Source organism: Agelaius phoeniceus, chromosome 11, assembly GCF_051311805.1.
Source record: "Agelaius phoeniceus isolate bAgePho1 chromosome 11, bAgePho1.hap1, whole genome shotgun sequence".
NCBI lineage: Eukaryota > Metazoa > Chordata > Aves > Passeriformes > Icteridae > Agelaius > Agelaius phoeniceus.
Window position 1 is genome coordinate 6,213,395 of NC_135275.1, and position 18,702 is coordinate 6,232,096.

Consider the following 18,702-nt stretch of genomic DNA (forward strand, 5'->3'; position numbering starts at 1 on the left):
TAGCCCTTTGGCCTGAGATGCACTTTCACACCTGCCCTGATGCTGGACTCTCATTCTTGCCCTAGAACTTGGCTGTGTTGTGCCCACCAGAGTACATGGTGTGCTTCCTGCACCGGCTCATCGCTGCCCTGCGCTACTTCTGGGATGGCCACAAAGCAAAGACCCCAGCTGCCCTGAGCAGTGAAGGTGAGGCCTGGGGGAGAGGCTTTGCAGGCTTTTCTGTGGTTAGGACAAGGTTTGCTTCTTGGCAGTGCTTTCCAGGATGTTGGAAATGTTATGTCTCTAATGAGTGCCTGAGCCTTCTGTCACCTTGGGGAGTTCCTGTGTGCAGATCTGTTGCAGTCAACATCCAAATGTGAGACTTGCAAAAGGACACCTGGACTGTTTGTTATTCCCCATCTGCTCTGGAGCAGAGTCCACTATTGACTGTGGGTCTGTGGAAGGGCAGCTCAGTGATCCATTAGTCAGAGTTTTGGGGAAGATATTTTGCTGATTTTGGAGTTCCCAAACTGTGGAAATAAGGGTAAACTAAATCAGTGCCAGTTGCTGTCCCACTCTTAGACCCCACTGGTATTCGCTCTCCTTACTTTAGGCTGACCTTTTCTCTAGACTCAGTAAGTGCTTCACTATCCCTGTGGGACTAAGTGGCAGAGCTGGAGTAGCCAGGTGGAGAGCTGCCAAGGTATCTGATGATCCAGTTTGCCCTGTGACTGTGGCTGGAGGGAGGAAGTGCTGGCACTCTTGTTGATGGCCATTGGTTGCTCCTCTTTCTGCATGGATCTAATGCTTGCTCCATTGTGGAAATCACCTCTGCCTTAATGGCCTGTGCTTTTATTACAATAAAAGTTGTCCCTAAATGTTAGTCCTACTGTGGGTCCTGGGGTCTGCTTTAGGAGCCTTTACATGACTTTGTGCATCCTGTGCATGGGACTTGTGGAAAAAAAACCAAATCTCCTCCTCTGTTTTAGAGGCCTATGTCCCTCCTCAACTCTTCTATAATGGGAAGGTGGATTATTTTGACCTTCAGCGACTTGGAGGTCTTTTGTCTCATCTTAAGAAGACTCTGAAAGGTAAGTGCTCTCATTGCCAATACCTGAATCCAGATCTTGGATGGAATTCATGCAAGACATTCCAGGGAGGGAGCTGTGGGTAATGAGTTTTGATAAAATTCAGGGAGAGGAAACTTGAATTTTAATGAGATTCAAATTACTTTGAGGAAGACACCACACCTCTTAGGTGGAGTGTCCTTTAAGTTAGCAGTTTACTGCTTGTATCCCTGAATTGGGCATGTGGCAGTTGGAGGAAGGGAATAGTCTGGGAATATCCTCTGGTGTGGTGCTCTTGCTGCACCACAGCCAAGGGCTGGGAGCTGTCAAAGCCCTGACCATCAGCTGGGCTCTGCTGGGTGTGAAGGATGCCCAGGATTTACTTGGAGCATTACTCTGGGCAGGGAGGAGCAGCCTTGTGTATGTACTGCAGCTGTGTGTTTGTGTGCAGCACACCCCTCTGGCTCTAGGCTCCCAAAGCCTGCCTTGTGCAAGGGTCAGAAACCCTTTGGCATTCCCTTGGACTTGGTTTGCCTCACCTCTGAGCCAAAGGTGCTTGCCTTTGGCTCAGATGTCTCTTCTCCTTCCCCAGTGTGTTTGCAAGATGAGGACATGTTCTCTGTCTCATGTTGATCCCTGGCTGTTCAAGATTAGATTACTTAGTCTGAGAGCCACGTTATCTCCTCTGGTTTCTTACCAAGGTATCCTGGCCAGCTGCAAAGACAGAGCCATGGACTAAAGAACACATTCTTCAGGCTTTGTACAGCATAGCCATCAGCAGAGGCTTCCTCTGGGTGTGAGTCTCAGCCCTGGTGACTTAGGGACACATAATGGGACAGCATTGAAGAGCTGGAGGCTTAAAATATGATCTCAGGCAGAGAGTTACCAATCCTGCACTAGTCAGTTTGGCCCTGGTGGTTGTCTCCTGGTTCCTCAGTTATCCTATTTGTAGCTGCTAGGACCAGGAGCAGAAATAGGTCCTGGGAGGGCAGCACCTGCTGCTGCTTGGTCTCTGTTCTTTTTGTAAGGGCAGATCTGTTCCTTGTAAGGAAGCTTGGGACAGGTGAGCTTGTTCTGATAGAGCATCCAATTTTTCTGGCTGTTTCTCTACTGCTGAGAAGCAGGAAAGAGGATGAGTCTTCCTTATGGTAAGTGAAGAGTGACTCCTGCATTCATCACTGCTTTGGTGTGCTCTGTGCAGATGACCTGGCTGCAAAAGCCAACATCCTGATCGACCCTGCAGAGCTGCAGGCAGTGACTATGGATGATCTTGATGAAGATGAGGAATCAGCAACATCAGCAGCACAGGTCAGTTGGGTCAGCCACCTGTGGGGGCCCTGGGGGTTAGTCACCTGGGGGGGTAGCACAGTGGGCCTCTGGCTAGAAAGGCTTTGCTTTACAGCAAGGCAGGGTTGGGCCTGTAACCAGTCCATGGGCAACCAGATAAACACCTGCACTTGGATGAGAGTCACTGGAGGTCAGTGAGGCTGCACCAAGTTTGAGCAGCAAAATTTTCTGTGCCCTGCTCTCTCACTACCACTGATCTGAATGTGCTGCCTCCCCTCCATGGCAGCTCTTGGTGCTTGCATTTGGAAAGGTGCAAGACAACTGTGGACAGAGCAGCTTCTTGCCATGCAGGTCTGCTGTTTGTGCCTGGCATGTGCCCTTGGAGGAGGGATTTACCCATTTGCTACCCTGCCTGCTCATCTTCCAGTGGCCACTGTGCATCTCCACCAAGGTCCTTGCAGGGTCGAGGGAGGAGCAGCAGGCAGCCAGACACAGCTGGAACTGTTTCTCCTTTCATTTCCTTCCAGTCCCAGCGCCCCTCTGCCGCCCTGGCCATCGGTGGAGCTCTTGCCAGGCCTGCCTGGCTCAGCTCCCCCACGCTGGGCCGGGCCAACCGGTTCCTGAGCACGGCAGCCGTGAGCCTGATGAACCCGCGGCGCCCCCTGGGAGCCCTGGAGAAGATCAAAGTGCTGACACTGCGTGCAGAGCAGCGCACACGGGAGGACAGTGAGTACTGCTGCCACAGCTGGGCCCTGCCCTGCCAGAATGGCATCTTCCAGCTCCCCAGAGGAACCAATCTCCTTACTGCCAGCATTGCTCCTGCCCATTCCCAGGGCGTGCTGACACCCTTTGCCATCCTGAGCATGACACTGGTGATGTTTTCACCCTCTGTGTGTAAGGAGATGCTGCCTTGCTTCCTCCAAATGCAGTGAGACTTTGCAGGAAGGCAGTTCAGAGGCAGCTGTAGCCACACTTGGTAGCCACACTCTGAAGACAGGCCAGCCAGAGGATGATGTGTGCAGCAGCAGCACTGTTGCTGTTTGGGTGGACCAGGCAGGCCTCTGAAGCATGTACAGGGCTTGAGGAAGTGGAATTTGCATGACTTGGGTCAGTCTGAACAGATCTGACAGGTCAGCCTAATGGAGGCAGCAAGATGAGAATGCTGTGGTAGTGCAGTATCTAGTGAATCCCATGGGCAGGGAAGAATCTCCATGTTACAGAGGCACAGCAGGGCTTTGGCTTCAGAGAGGAGCAGGCAGGAGCTGAGGTGCCAAAATGCCTTGCTAAGAACTCCTTTCCTGTCTTGGGAATGCATTGCAGTTGAAGGCACCCATGGAAACGATGGTCTCTTACTGGGCAGACCCCCAGAAGAGCCAGACCAGCCCATCACTGAGAACTCCCTCCTGGAAGTCCTGGATGGGATAGTGATGATGTACAACCTCAGTGTCCACCAGCAGCTTGGGAAGGTATGTGGTACATGCTGGGCAGGAATCCATTGCCCCAATGTCCGTGCTTCTACACAGACTCTGTTTTCTGCTTATTTAGTGACTGTGTGTGCCCTGTCCTTCTGCCAACCTCCACTGGGCTTCTGGTTGCATGCTTGTATGTTTAGGGGGAAAAAAAACGTATATACTGCTGAAATCTGCTGCTTTTCAGATGGTTGGTGTGTCAGATGATGTGAATGAATATGCCATGGCACTGAAAGACACAGAGGAAAAAATCAGCCGCTGCCCAAAGAGGGTAAGTGTCTCTGGATTCTCAGCTCTTACCAGATTCCAGCTTCCTTCTCTGGCAGAGCCTCAGTGTCTGGCAGGATGAAGTCCTGCTACCCAACTGTATCAGCATCAGGCCTTGTGGGCTTCAGCTGAGACTGATAAGTGCTTTTTATAGCCCTGATTCCCACTCCCTCCACAGAAAGGCTGCTGACCCCTTTCCCCCCTGCCACTGCTCCCCAGCCAGCCCCAAGGTGGTATACGCTTTTGCATTGTTTGTTCAGCACTGAAAAAGAACGCTATAAATGGCAGTGACATCTGCCCTCACATCTCTCCCCTGTTTTCAGAGGAGAGACATCCATGAGGAACTGCTGAAGAGCCAAAAGGTCTTCTCTGAGAAGCTCAACCACCTGAGCCGGCGCCTCGCTTGGATAAATGTCACCATTTATTCAAAGGTGGGCAGGAGCATAACATGAGCAGCTGAAAGGAGACCAGGGAGCCTCTGCATCTCTGCTGCTTGGCTCACATGTCACAGGTGTCATTTTCCTGGTGTTGAAGCAAAGTCAGTGATCTCTGGGGCTGCTTTTTCCCTTGTTGGGTATCAGAGACTCCTTTTCTTTCTCCCTCTCCTGCCCCCCAGTGTCCCATAGTGATCAGCCCAGTCTGATCTGAGCTGTGCGTGGTGCTGTAGGCTTTCCCTTAGGGCACTGCAGACAAAAGGGTGCAGATCAAAGGGAGATTCAGCTCTCAAGACATGTCAGAGGATAGAGGCTACTGTGAATCATTTCCCTGAGCTGTGCTGTGTCACAGGGGATCTCACTACTGCAGCTGCTCCTGCAATCTGTGGGATCCAAGTCAAGGGGGTTCTTGTTCAGGTGTTCTCCCCTTCTTCACTTGGTTCCCATGCAGAGTGTGCATTCCACATTTACTAATGCAGTGGCTTTTTGCAGAGGTTATCCCTTTTCCCCCAAGTTCACCATTTTGCATAAAAGCTCTGGTCTGTTTTCCCACAAGTAGTTCTGCTGATTATTTTCTGACTTCCATTGCCTTGCCCTATCTCTCTTTGTGGCTTTTGTGTGTCCCAGGACATAAACAGGGAGGGGAAGAAGAGTTCTTAGGAGCACATCTGGCAGAAGTGCAATGGCTGATCCTGACTCATGAGCTCTTTGCTCATCCCCTCCTTCCCTTCCAAGCAGGATTGCAAGGCAAAAGCTCTCCAGCTGCATTAGCATAGCCTATGGCTGCCAGAAAATAATCCTTTCTTCCCAGACTGCTCTGGAAAGGCTGAGGGGCATCACCAGGGTGCAGGTATCACTGTGCTGGCCCATGCAGAAACACTATTCATGTCTCTAGATGATCCTTTGTCATACTAAACCAGGACTGCAGTGTCACCTTTCCTGATGAATCAGCAGCATCTGGAACTGAAGGTTGCAGCCTTCCCTGTCTGTGGTTTGTGCTGCTGTCCTGGCCTGCATGGCCCACAGGGAGAGCAGGAATGTGCCCCAGGTGAGCTTGCAGAATGTGGCTGCACTGAGAAACCTGTGCCTTCAGGGCTCCATCTCACAGTCAGCTCAAGTCCCTGCTCTTTCCCAATGGGAGCTTCCACCCAGCAGCTCCTGCATCTCTGGGAATTGTGTGTGCACTGGAGGATCTCATCTGCATGATCACAGCTGCTGCTGTTGGAGAGAAGGAGCCTGGTTCTGTCTAGGGGTGCAGTCCTGCTCTGTGCTGAGGTGTCAGAGCATGGCAGAGACTGCTCCTTCCTCGAGGGAATCAGCCACTGGTTTATTCTGGGGGATTCAAAGTTGGACAAAGGGAGTGCTACTGCTTAAAAACAGTCATAGTTTTAAAGCACATAATTCTGCCTTCAAAACATCCCAGTGGGAATTACAGCTTATTTTATTACAACTCTGTATTTATCTATCTCACTGGCTAATCACATTTTTGTATCCTCTTGGTGTAGGCTTTCTTCTAGCTTGGTAATACCTGAAATTATGTTTGAGGTTGTCAAGTCTTAAAGCCAAATGCAGCTTTTTCAACCTTAGTGTTGTTGTTCTGCACAGTTGCTTTTTATCTTGAAAGTAACACTTTGGCTGAGATGTGGGTCAGTGTTGAGAAAAAGATATGTTTTAGTCAGTTTAGTTGATTTGTACTAGTTCAGCCTTATTTACAAAATAAACCTATGAAAATCTCCCAAATATGGTAACAACATACTTCAGAAAAGACATTAAGCAAATGAAATGCCTTATCTGCACTTCTGATTTTAATTTTTCTTAAATTAGAAGTGTAACCCTTCTCCATCTATTTTTATGCAAGTAGCTATTGCTTATGCTATTTCTTGGCATTGCAGGATATGAAATAATATTTCCTCTTTTTATGGCTTTGGTGACGCCCATTTTTATGGCTTAAAGTTATGTAGATGACCTTAAATTTCCTGTTTTTAATTTAGGACCCTCTGATTTTTGTTTAGAGAGACAAGAGGCTGATGTTCCTCAGGACAGTAAATCTGGTTGAATGGCTGGCACAGAACCTGAAGGGCTGTGGCTGCTGATTGCAAAGATCCAAGCTGGTGGGAGCTTTTCTGCCTGTTCCCATTTAATCCCCACAATGGACCAGCTTTATTTCCAGCAGATTTCTGGAAAGTGCTAGTGCCTGCTTTCCTTCAGCAGTGTCCTTGGAATCAAAAGTCACATGCTTGTTTGCCAGGCCTGTGTGGTTGCACATGCCCTGCTAAGGAGTAGTGCTTGGAGGGTCTCAAGGCTTGGTGAGACAAAGCCATCACACTGGTGAGAGCCATGCTCTGTGCTGGAGGTTGGCGTAGAGATCTCTGCTTGTCTCTTCCACCTGCCACTTCTGTGGCTTTATGGAAAGATCAAACAGCACAGCTCTGGTTACTGAACAAGATCTGAGCAATATCTCCATTAAGGGGATGTTTCTGAGGTCTGAGTGTGATGCTGGTGGTTGTTTCTCCCAAGAGAAGCTGTCAGCTGACTGGGAGTTGTGTTCTTCCTGGGCAGGAGAAGATGCAGGATATCTACTGGCTGCTGCGCGTGTGCATCCGCACCATCGAGCACGGCGACAGGACGGGCTCGCTTTTCGCTTTCATGCCAGAATTCTACCTCAGCGTGGCTATGAACAGCTACAGTGCACTCAAGAACTACTTCAGCCCTGTCAACAGCATGGAGGAACTTCCAGGTGAGGGGATGGGGACAGCTTCTTGATTCTGGCCTGATAAAATCTAAAGCAAGCCTTGTCCTTATGGTGAAATGGTAGTTGGCATCTTCCTTTCTGTGTCTGTTCCTGGTTGTGATGTGCTGCCCCAGGGCAGCTGTGTCTGAGCTGTGGGGCATGTGGTGAGCTGTGGTCACTGTGCTCAGGTAGGGAGCCCATGCCTTGTCTGAAGCTGTCACAGGGCTGGCTGTAGTGAAAATCACTGGCAGCTATGGACTGTGTTTCCAAGGAGGTATCAGGAATGGGCTGGGGTGCTGTAAGATGTGATTGCCTCAGTAATTTCTACCACAGCCTTCTGGTTTCTGGGTGGGAGAGGATGTTCCATGAGTGCAGAAATTGGGACTGCTTTTGAATTCCCCTGGGATTTGAAGATGTTCCTATGGAGATGATCATCCACTTGATGCCAAGAGTCTGTGTTTAGGTGGATTCTGTCTGTGCACATTCTGTACTTTTCTGGCTAAATGACCTCTCTGAACTCTTAGCAAATAGTTCTGTCCTTTCCAGAGCCTGTGAAGGTAAGAGAAGCCTCTGTTCCCACCAACAGGACATAGCTGAAGTGCTCTTGTTTGGGCAAGAGCAGACTCGAGCAGTATAAATTTCTACAGTGCATGCAGGCTGGACATGGCTTTTCTGCATAGACCTAGGGTGCTTATTGTGTTGCTCAGCCTCTTCAGCACCAGACACTTCTCCCTTGCCATCCAACTCTGTTGCATGGTTTTATCTTTCCGTGAATAATTGTTTCAGTCTCTGCTCTTCTGGAAATTAATGTGTCTTCCCAGCTCTCTGTTTTGACAACTGGACACACAGCTAAGCTGCAGGTAGCTGTAGCAGAAATTCATTCCATGGCCTGTGCCATGTCCACAGGAGCAGTGGGACCTCAGGCTGTTGCCATGACCCTGCTTCCTCCTTCTCTTGCAGGCTATGAAGAGACCCTCATGCGCCTTGCTGCCATCCTGGCCAAGCATTTTGCTGACTCGAGGATTGTGGGCACAGGTGAGGCTGCATTCCTGTGGTTTTGGGGTGATAATATCACAGGTCTGGCCAGTGCCACTGCCAGTGGCTCACCAGGCTTCTGCTGGGATCTGTCTGCTGAATCTGTTCAGTGCTTATGCCTCCACATTCAAAATGAGGCTGGGTACTGTCCTTACCCTGCTTATGGCAGGGTAGACACATGACCTAGGACACCTTTTTGAGAGTAGGACTCATGTCCCAGCTGCCTGCATATCCAGTCTGGGCTTCCTTCTTAGCTGCTTGAGCCTGAGCATGCTCTCCATGTCAGCAGGGACAATGTGCCTCTACAGGAGGGCCAGTGCCCCCCAGCCAGTGGCATTCAGGTGTGCTGTGTGTCCCTGGGTGCCTGGCCTAGTCCCTTGTCATTCCTCCCCAGATATCCGGGACTCCCTGATGCAGGCGTTGGCCAGCTACGTCTGCTACCCCCACTCGCTGCGTGCTGTGGAGAGGATCCCAGAAGAGCAGTAAGTACTGCCCTGCCTGTTCCTGGGGAGCTGGGGCAGGGCTGGGGTGGTGGCAGGGCTGGGTGGGCGAGCAGGAGGGCTGCCAGGCACCGCTGAGGGCCCACGAGTTGCCAGCAGGCGGCTGGAGTTGATTTGGGAGCCTTCTGTCACCCTTTTATCAGTGGCTTTGCTCTGCCCCAGCTTCACGGGTCCTACTGTGTGTGCTGCTCAGTCTCCTGTTCCCAACCCTGTGGGCTGACCTGTGTCCCTGTCTGGCAGGAGGATCTCCATGATGAAGAACCTCCTGGCTCCCTATGAGCAGCGGCCCTGGGCACAGACCAACTGGATCCTCGTCAGGCTGTGGCGGGTGAGCATCCTGCATCCCTGCCCCTCTCAGCACCTGGGGCTGCTGGGACACTGAACATTTCACTTTCCAGTAGTAGCAAAACTGTTTTTCAGCCTCTAAGATCTTTCCTTACCTCTTTTGCCAGGGCTGTGGCTTTGGGTACAGATACACACGGCTCCCACACCTGCTGAAAACCAAGCCTGAGGATGCCAGCCTCCCCAGCCTGCAGAGTGAGTGGGGCAGGGATTGGCACTCAGGGCTGTCACGGGTGCTGAGGGAGTTCCAGCCTCTTCCTTAGCAGCTTTCCCTGTGGGTCAGGCCAGCTGTTGGGATAGCTGTCAAAGTAGGGTGTTCCTGGCCAAATATCCAGGCCTGGTTTTTACACCTGGCCATCCCCACCCTCTCTACTGCTGATTTGGGCATGCCAAATGATGAGTTACATCCATCATAAGTAGGGGTTCTGCCCTCCAAAGGAGAGGAGAGAGGCCCAGGACTGCATCCTTACCAGAGTTTTAGCCTGAGAGCAAACTCTGCCATGTGCACAGTGAAGAGCTGCTGTGGGGAAGAGCTGTTGTGTTTGCCAAGCAGCAGGTGCCCTGTGAGAGGGAGGGGGTGCCCAAGGAGACAGGGCACTGTGTGAGTTTGGAGTGTTTTACCCTGGGAGTGTTTTATCCTGGCATCTCTCAGAGCCTGGCAGGGCCTGTCCTGCCTTGGGCACTGCAGTTTGCTTCTCAGCCTGTCACTGAGCTGAGGGGTTTCTCAGCTCTGTTGTGGCTGAGAAAGATGTGGGGAGAAGTTGCCTTTCTTGAGCTGAAGAACATGTCCCCAGCTTTGCCCTCACCGGTTCTGGGCTTGTGTGGATACATTCCTGATGCCCCTCTGCTGTGGAAAAGCCTTTGTTCCTGGAGAGCTGCTCAGGAGTGGGGGACAGAAGGACAGGTGGCACATGGAGGTGAATGCTGAGCCCTGTCCAGGGAGTTGCCTGTCTGTTCTAACAGAACTCTTGTTCTCTTTTCTCTCTCCTGCCCATGGTGCCCAGGGGATCTCTCTGTTGCTAGTTTCCAGAGTAAGTTTGTTGTGTGACCTTCTCTTGTCTGGTGGAGTAGCTTTAGAGAGCTCCCTGCTTCCCCTCTTCTGCCTAGAGAGACCCTTTGTAGGCAGAGAGCTTCACAAGGGGTTGTTTTCCTCAGTCCCATCCCTGGGAGAAGCCAGGGGGGCTGTGCCCATGTGTCAGTCTCTGAGGCTGCATCATGGACCTGCTCTTGCAGCTGTTTTAGCAGGGACCAGAGCCCTGCTGGAGGGGTTCCTCTCATCCTTAGATGAGATGGAGAAGCTCTGGCACACATGCAGGAGGGATCTCGTGGCTGTCCCTCACTCTCCTGCTGCACAACCCAGGCACTGAGTGGCTGTCAGCAGTCCTGTGGGGTGGTAACTGAGCTCAGCCCATCCTGGGGAGCTCTGGGGCAGCAGCAGAGCTGCTCAGCTCTCGAGGCCTTGCTCCACACATCGTGTGGCTCCACAGAGTCTGAGCCTGAGCCCAGAGTGGCCCTGCTGCCTACTGGGGACTTACTCTTGGGAGGGCTATTTTAAGGCTCAACCAAATCAATAATGAATGCTGATTTAATTGAGGAGGGACAGGGGACTCAGAGGTGTCCTTGAGATGCTTCCCAGGGAAGGAGGCGGAGGTGACCCCCCCCTCTCCCCTTCACACCCATCAGTCTTCACCTTGTTGCAATTTGAGCACTGGCAGAGTCAATGGGACAAACTGCTGAGCTGAGGAAATCCCTGTTTGTCTGGGTCTGCTGCTGCAGGCCAGGCTGAAGGGAGTGTGGGCAAATGCCTCTTCTCTGATGCTCCAGCCTTGTCCTGCTTTTGGGATGCTTCCTTGGAACGCTGCACAGGTGGGGGAGGTTTGCCAGGCTGCCTCACAACATCCATGAAGCACCCAGAGCACAGAGTACCTGGTCTCCTCTGCTGCCTCTTGCCCATGCTCACTGAGGGCGAGCAGTGGATGCTGCCTGGCTTACCCAGGGGGGGCAGAGGCTCAGAAAGGCTCTCTGTGTCCCTGCTTCTTCCTAGAATTATTCCTCAGCTCCACTGGCACTCAACAGCTCTCATGCAAGCAGAGCTCTCCCTCACTTTGGCTCCTGAGAGCAGACAGGGGTAGTTGTGCTCGCTGGTGCTGCAGGGACTTGTTTTGGTTTCACCATGCCATGTTGGCAGGGCCAGGTGCTGTCCTGGCACACACAGGTGCTGCAGGGACTTGTTTTGGTTTCACCATGCCATGTTGGCAGGGCCAGGTGCTGTCCTGGCACACACAGGTGCTGCAGGGACTTGTTTTGGTTTCACCATGCCATGTTGGCAGGGCCAGGTGCTGTCCTGGCACACACAGAGGGAGCAGCAGCGGTGGCTCCATGCTGGGCCCAGCCTGGCTTGGAAAAGCAAGAGCTGCAGGGTGGCTTCAGATTGTATCACAGGGCTGCTCTGCCCCAGACCTTCTGCCCACACAGCCCTCAGGTGGAGGGAGGGTAGGTGGGACCATGAGATCATCAAGCTGAGATGTTGTGCAACGCAAGCCAAAGAGTTCACTCATGTCCCCTTCCCAAGTCCAGCAAATTGCCTAAGCTGAAGAGGACTTTCAGAAGGAGATCCCACCTTGATCTGACAACACCAAAAGCATTAGCTGGTAGTAGTTTAACTGTCCAAGCCCTTCTGATGGTGATTGTTCACCCTCAGAAATAAATCCATAGCTTATGATTCCTGATGAGAGTCATAGCATGGTTTGGATTGGAAGGAACCTTAAAGCTCATTCTTGTTCCAATCCCCTGCCATGAGCAGGGACACTTTCCACTCGACCAGGTTCCTCCAAGCCCAGCCCATCCTGGCTCTAAACACTTCCAGGGCGTCCGTAACTTCTTGGAGCAACCTGTGCCAGGCCCTCACCACCCTCACAGTAAAGAATTTTTTTCCTGACTTCTAATCTAAACCTGCTCTCTCTCAGTTTGAAGCCATTTTCCCTACCTAACCTCACCTTCTGCCTTCTGCTGCTGCTGCCCTGCCTTTCTCTGCTTTCCAACATTTTATTCTTCAGAAGCACTTGTGTACCAGGGTAAACTCATTTCCTGGTCCTTTTCAGTTGGGAAAAATGCATGGCCTCTCTTTCTTATTCAGGAAGAGGTTTAGCTTTTCTGTGAGCCCTGTGAGGTGTTTACCCTTGCCATATTTTTAGCAGCCCCAGAGGTTTTGGTGCCATGCAGGTCATGGATGTGCTGGTCATGGAACCAAAACTCACATTAGCTGGTTTGCCAGGGCTTTGCTTTGGAGGCAATAGGATCCCAGGAGCCCTGGGCCATCCTGATGCCTCACACCCAGCCTCATGGATGTCTCATTCCCCAGGTGCTGCCTGCTTCCCCTTGCTCCCCTCTAAATGCATCTCTGAACAGGCACTGACACTCACAGATACATCTGGAGCTTTTCAAAATCTCACATTGCTCTTGGGTGGAGCTGCTTTGCTTCTGAATCTGGTCCATTTGGGGCTTTCCTCTTCTGTGCTCAAGCTCTACTGTAAATGCTGCTGTGTCCAGAGACCCCCTCGGGCTGCTGACCAAGAGGTCTCACAATTAGCCCTGTTAGAAGCCTTGCTGGGTCATTAGCAAACTATAAAAGTACATAATTACCTTCCTGTGGTAATGTGTGAAGTATGTGACTTCTTCTTTACCATTATCTAGTAGGAGCACTTATTGAAGGCTTCCACTTCGCCTGCTTTATTAATTTTTAACTCTCTTTAATAATGGGCTTCTGCTACTGTTATACTTTCTGCCATTACTACTTCTATTAAATAATCCTGCTATATTTTTTCCCTATACTTGAAAAAACTTTGCATTACCATGGTCAGTCAAGGATGTTTTTTATGTCTTCTCCATCTATTACCCCTTTTCTCCTTGCTTTTGCCTACCATTTCCTATGTTTGGTTATGTTCACTTTACCTCCTATGTTTTAACTTATGTCTTTGCTTCATCGTGCTCTCAGTGACCCTTTTAACCCAGGTGCTTGCTGGAGCACTGAGGTTTCTGGCTCCCTCACAATCTTCTTAAAGAACTCTGTGTTTTAATTCACTGTTTCCCCTACCTAGATTTTCTTTTCCTCTATTCTGTTTATATTTTTACAGGGAAGTTTCTGTTGTGGAGCAACAGATATATCTCCAACCCCTTGGTTCCACGCTCTGTTGCCCACATTAAATGTAATGAGGTCAAAATTTCTGGCCTTGAAAAACTGCCAATTTCTGTTCCAATAAGTGATGTTTATCTGCCATAACGAAGGCTAAGCCATGATTGAGTGGCTTTTGTGTTAGGGAGGTACAAATTTTGAAGCATTGATGACTTCCTAGTGCCAGGATCAAGATAGTTTCCCCATCACTGAGTATGCACAGGCTCCCTGTGAAGTGACATCCCTGCCTGCAGTGGCACATAAGGGATGTGGCATTGCCCAGGAGGGCAGGGGTAACTCAGGTGGGTGGGAATGTCCCAGCAAAGATGAACATATTGCAAATAAAGATGGGCACAGCACCAGGACTGGGTTTTGCATACCAGTAATAATTACCACTTCTGGGAACTTGTGCAAGGAGTGAAGCTGTTTGTGCTGTATTCCAGGGCTTGTTCCTTACATTGCTTTCAAAGAGTAGCAGTGATCTTAGCATCTTTAGATTCAGAATCCTCTTGAGATCAACAAAAGCCAAGGAAATAATTGTTTCCTGGTGTTAGGTTTGAAACCTTCAATAAACCTATTTACCTGTGGAGAGGTTTGACAAAAGGCTGAGCCAGTTTTCAATGCTCTTATAGTCTGGCACAGTCTGCCAGCACCAGGAAAACTATTTAAGAACCCAGAATTGCAGAATCACACCACTCATTGAAAAAAGACTGTAAGGAAATAGTCATTGACTAAAAATCAGGATAAAGCAAGTTATTACAAGCATGGGACCATCCTTCAAAAAACCAAAGCTGCCTTCAAATGAGGTAGACTTTGGCTGGGCAGCTCATCCTGGGATCTGTCCTGACTTGCAATGTTAATAAAAGAGGCTTTGGCAGCAGACCAGCAGGACAACATGCAGAGTTCTTCCATGAGGAGTGGTGATCTCTGCCTAGAACTGCTTTGGTACTTGAAGGCTGGAAAGGGACTAACATGTCAGCAATTTTCACCAAAAGCAGTTTTTACATGCTGAAGGGAGGCTGAGGAAAAGAAGGCAGTGAAAACTTAACCCTGGAAGAAGACTTTTCAATTCTGAATGACTGGGAGAGAAAACATGGATAGAATTCAGCATCACCAGGTGTAGAGTGGTGGAGTAAGAGTGTGCTGTGCCCCTTCACCCATCACTGACAGACAGGTCAAAGTTTGCCCCAGCATTGACTCCTGGGCTTCTCCTCTTGTGCCTCAGGACAGTTCCTGAGGGTTATCCTTGAACTGACAACCTATTGTAATCTTTTAGAGAAGAGCAGCTTGATGTTCAGTCCAAGGACAAATTACACAACAGGAATTATGAGGAAAGCAAACCAGAACAAAACTAAAACCACATTATGCCTTTGTGCAAATCTGCCACGTGCTTGTGGTTTGGATGCTGTGTGTGCTTCTGATTCCACCTCTCCAAGGAAAACCTGGGAGAGGTGTTGGGCTTCAGGGAGGTATGGCAAAAGGGACAAAGATGGGACAGTTTCAGTGGGAGAAACTGCACTGGCTGGGGCTGATCCTGTTTAAAGACTGTCATGAAGGTGTGGAATCACAGCTAGCTGGAGGAAGTGACTGGAGAAAAGCATCTACCACCAGAAGGAAGGGGTTACAGAGAATAAATATTAACAAATAAAGCGAATAGGAGCCAAGCTCCAATCTGAATTCCTCCTGCTACACACAGCTGAACTGTGGAATGTTGCTCTGGGACATGTTTAATGCTAAAGGCTTACACAGTTTCAGAGGACTCTGGGCAAGAAATCCCCAGAGGATCAATAAATATGTAAAAAGGATGTCTGGCTTGGTGTGTCCCTGAGCCACGTGTAGCCAAAGGCTGGGAAAGTACATGTGGGTGGGAGCAGGACATCAAAGACATTTGTTGTGATGAAATCCCTCCCAAAAATGAGCTTTTAGGCAGGATCAAAGCTGGGCCACTGGCCTGCTTGGGGTTATTATGCACTGTGAGATTCAGTGAGTGTCCTCCATAATAACAGAAGTTCATTGCACTTGCTAGTGGGTATTCACAGAATAATTTGTCCTGTTTCCATTTCAGATGACAGCCTCCTGTCATCCCTCCCTGGCTTTGCTAATCCCAGCTAGCAATCTGCCTGTAGTTATGCCTTGCTTCTTGATCCCTATGGATGTGATGGAAGTTGTCCTGTGTTTGCTTTGCCATGCTGGCCCTTCAAGAGGGCTGCAACCCCAGAGAGCTTCTGCAGTCACAGCACAGCTTGTTCCTCTGGGCATGGCAGTCCTGGTGCTGCCAGGGTTTCCACCTGCTGTTTCTAATAGCTTCTAGTAAAGGAACATGTAGTTAGATTGGGGTTTTTCCCTATAGTTGGTAAATCTGCTTGTTTCTCTTTCCAAGCCCTGAGTTTTGGGCTGAACTCCACTACCTTTCCTTTGTAGTATTGAATATTCTGTGAGCCTCTTGCTGACAGTGGGTTCTTCTGCTGGTGAGCAGCATCTGTCCCATTTGTGCCCCTTTCTTTTCCCTGCCCATCCATGGGGGCTGGTGTCCCACACAGCCCTGACTGTGCTTCCCAGCTGCTGGGCCTCACCTCCTCTGTGGTCTTGATAGTGAGGAAGTCCAGAAATGAGATGCCACAAAACCAAGGGGATGTGTCTGTGCTTGGGCTGAACCTGGCTGGGGAGTGTGGGCAGCTCTGCCTGACCCTGCTAAGGGCAGAACCACTCTCAGCTCCATACAGAAGCCTCTCAGGAGTGGGATTTACTGGATACCTTCCTCCCTACACACAGGCAGACAGGCACAGCCATGTGAGGCCAGGGTGGCTGTGCTGGCTCCAGGCAGCTGCTGCCACACTGGCATCAGGAGCAATTAATGCTGAGCTGACCATGGGCCTCTGCAGAGCTGAGCAAGAGGGATGCTGAGCTGCAGGGCAGTGCTCCTGTGCATGTGGGCAGCAGCAAGCACAGAGGGCTCTTCCCTGGCTAATTCAGGCTGGCATTGGAAAGAAGTGCTGGGAGGCCCAACAGGCACAACAGGCACGATCACTGCTCAGAATAGTCCTTGTGCCAGCTCCCAGTGTCCTGCCATCTCTGCTTACTGTAAGGTGTAGCAGGCTCTGAGCTGGCTAGGGTCCCATGGAGGGCCAAGGCTTAACAATAGGAATTGCTAAGTCATGATGAAATAGCAAAAGAAGCCCCTGTCTTCTGCCTTTCGGACCCCAGCTTATCTCTGTAACCCCATAGGTCATTTTCCCTTAACCCCTACTGTTGGACAAGTTTGGATCCCCTTATAAACAAATAAAACCCTTAAAAAAGGGCTGGTTTAGCCCATTCTGGTTAGAAAGCCATCGCTGGAACCCTTCACAGACCCCTCAATAAAACCATGGCTGTGGAACCCCAGGACGTTTTTCTTCTCCTCTCTCGCATCTGCTTCCCCACTAGCCTGGGCGCCTTAGCAAGCAAAGAGCTGGAATCCTAAGGGAGCTGATAATCACTAAAGAGCTGATATCCATTGGGCTTGCTAAGGTAGCAGGGGCTGAGAGCAGCCTGGGTACTCAGACACTCTGTCCCTGTGAAGGACTGAGCTATCTGACCCCAGCAGGGAGTGGGGATTAGTAAGGAACAAGCCAACATTTCCCAAGCCCAGGACTGGTCTCTCAGCCTGCCCTTGCCCCTAACTCGTGGCTGCCCTGTGACCAGGCCCCTGAAGCTGTCTCTGTGTGCTTTCAGAGCCGTGTCCCTCCACCCTGCTGCAGCGGCACATGGCAGACCTGCTCCGCAGTGACCGTGACCTGGCCCCCAGCTTCCTCAACAGCGTCCTGAACCAGCTGAACTGGGCCTTCTCCGAGTTCATTGGCATGATCCAGGAGGTGGGTGTGCACCAGGGCTGTGGGGTGCAGCACCATGGGTGCTGTGTCCTGCACACACGGGGGCTCAAGGCACAACTCACTGGGCTGGGGGTGGCAGCCCTCCCTTGGGAAGGGTCTCCTTTTGAAGCTGTCTCCATTGCTTGGCAGATCCAGCAGGCAGCAGAGCGCCTGGAGAGGAACTTTGTGGACAGCCGGCAGCTGAAGGTGTGTGCCACCTGCTTTGACCTGTCAGTGAGCCTGCTCAGGGTGCTGGAAATGACTGTCACACTGGCCCCAGAGATCTTCCTCGACTGGAACCGCCCCTCCTCAGAGCTGCTGCTCCGGAGGCTCGCCCAGGTACCCTCTTGTGTGAAGAAGCAGCATCTGGAGGGGCATGGGGACCCCTCTGCCCTCTCTGTAGATGTGTGGTGAACCAGGGGCTCTTGTTGCAAATGCTGTAGTACTTAGAGGTGCTGCAGAACAGGTGGTGCTCCCTAAAATCTCTGCATATCAACTGTTCCCCTCCTTTGCAACTGCTCTGGTCACAGCTGATTTCTACCTCTGCTGGGAGTGAGGGTGACAGCTGCCTAAATCTTCCTTATGAGGGGTCAGTAAATGCTGAATTCTCCTGTGACAAGCAATGCCATGAAATCTGGAGAGAAGGTGTGATATTTCTGGGTAAGGAGCTGTGGAGAGTGTAGCTGGTTTCACAGGGCACACACTCCAGTGTTTGGACAGGCATCTTGGTCCTTTATCCCTCAGTCCTAGAATTTGGTATTAAATGTCTCCACTTTCCTGCCACAATGACTGGGACAGCCCCATTCCAACTCACAACACCCCTTAGGCTCCAGTAAATTCATTTATTTTCTAAAGCATGAGCAGTCCTGGGAAGCCCTGAGGGCAGCCTGCCCGTGTACATGCTGGGTTGGTGCAGAGCAGTTGGATGTACCTTGGCAGTATCACAAAGGTTCATCTTTGGGCTCAGGGCTCTGAGCAGATGAAACAGAGTGAGAGGTAGCAGGGTCTGGCACCATAATCATGAGGGAAGTGCTCAGCTGAGTGAGGAGGAAAGTGAGGAGCCCTTAGCGGGTGGTTTTGGCAAGCTGGGGAATGTGCAGCAGAGAGTGGGCTGCTGCAGCTTCCTCCTTGCTACCTGTTGCTGTTATGAAGCCATGCCCCAGCACTGACCAGGCTCACAGTGTTCTGCTGTTGTGCATTGGGGCAGCAGGAAGAGGGATTTTGCATTTGAGAGATGGAGCTCAGCTTGCAGCAGTTGCGTCGAGCCTGGAGCAGTCCCTGCTTGTCCCACTGGGGGTTTGGGTGAGAGCTAATGGTGGCTAATGAAGTGTGGTCACAGCTGATTCCATCTCTGCAGAGTGCTCTCTGCACTCACCCTGTGCTTCAGAGCTGGAAGGTCCATCGTGCTGCCAGCTCCAGGCAGGGCAGGACCTGGACTGTGCTTCACCCTGCTGACACTGCTTCTGCCCACGGCTGCCAGCTCACTCTTCACAGGCTCTGGCTGTCCTGGAGACTGCAACTTCTGCTTGCCAGGGGCTTTTCTCTGCAGAAGTCACTTGGCTTCTGCAGGTG

General features: G+C 50.9%; 1 protein-coding gene across 2 annotated transcripts in view; it reads left to right on the top strand.

Moving 5' to 3' along the window:
- Nucleotides 1-18,702, top strand: part of RNF123 (ring finger protein 123) — a 48,297-nt gene that overhangs the window by 16,428 nt on the left and 13,167 nt on the right. For both annotated transcript variants that reach the window (XM_054639810.2, XM_054639811.2), the window contains exons 20-33: nt 66-186; nt 969-1,070; nt 2,248-2,354; nt 2,861-3,059; nt 3,654-3,799; nt 3,990-4,073; nt 4,393-4,500; nt 7,063-7,240; nt 8,195-8,269; nt 8,664-8,751; nt 9,010-9,097; nt 9,222-9,306; nt 16,994-17,133; nt 17,281-17,469. In XM_054639810.2, coding sequence (XP_054495785.1) covers nt 66-186; nt 969-1,070; nt 2,248-2,354; nt 2,861-3,059; nt 3,654-3,799; nt 3,990-4,073; nt 4,393-4,500; nt 7,063-7,240; nt 8,195-8,269; nt 8,664-8,751; nt 9,010-9,097; nt 9,222-9,306; nt 16,994-17,133; nt 17,281-17,469 — 1,710 coding nt within the window. The remainder of the gene's footprint in view (nt 1-65; nt 187-968; nt 1,071-2,247; nt 2,355-2,860; nt 3,060-3,653; nt 3,800-3,989; nt 4,074-4,392; nt 4,501-7,062; nt 7,241-8,194; nt 8,270-8,663; nt 8,752-9,009; nt 9,098-9,221; nt 9,307-16,993; nt 17,134-17,280; nt 17,470-18,702) is intronic.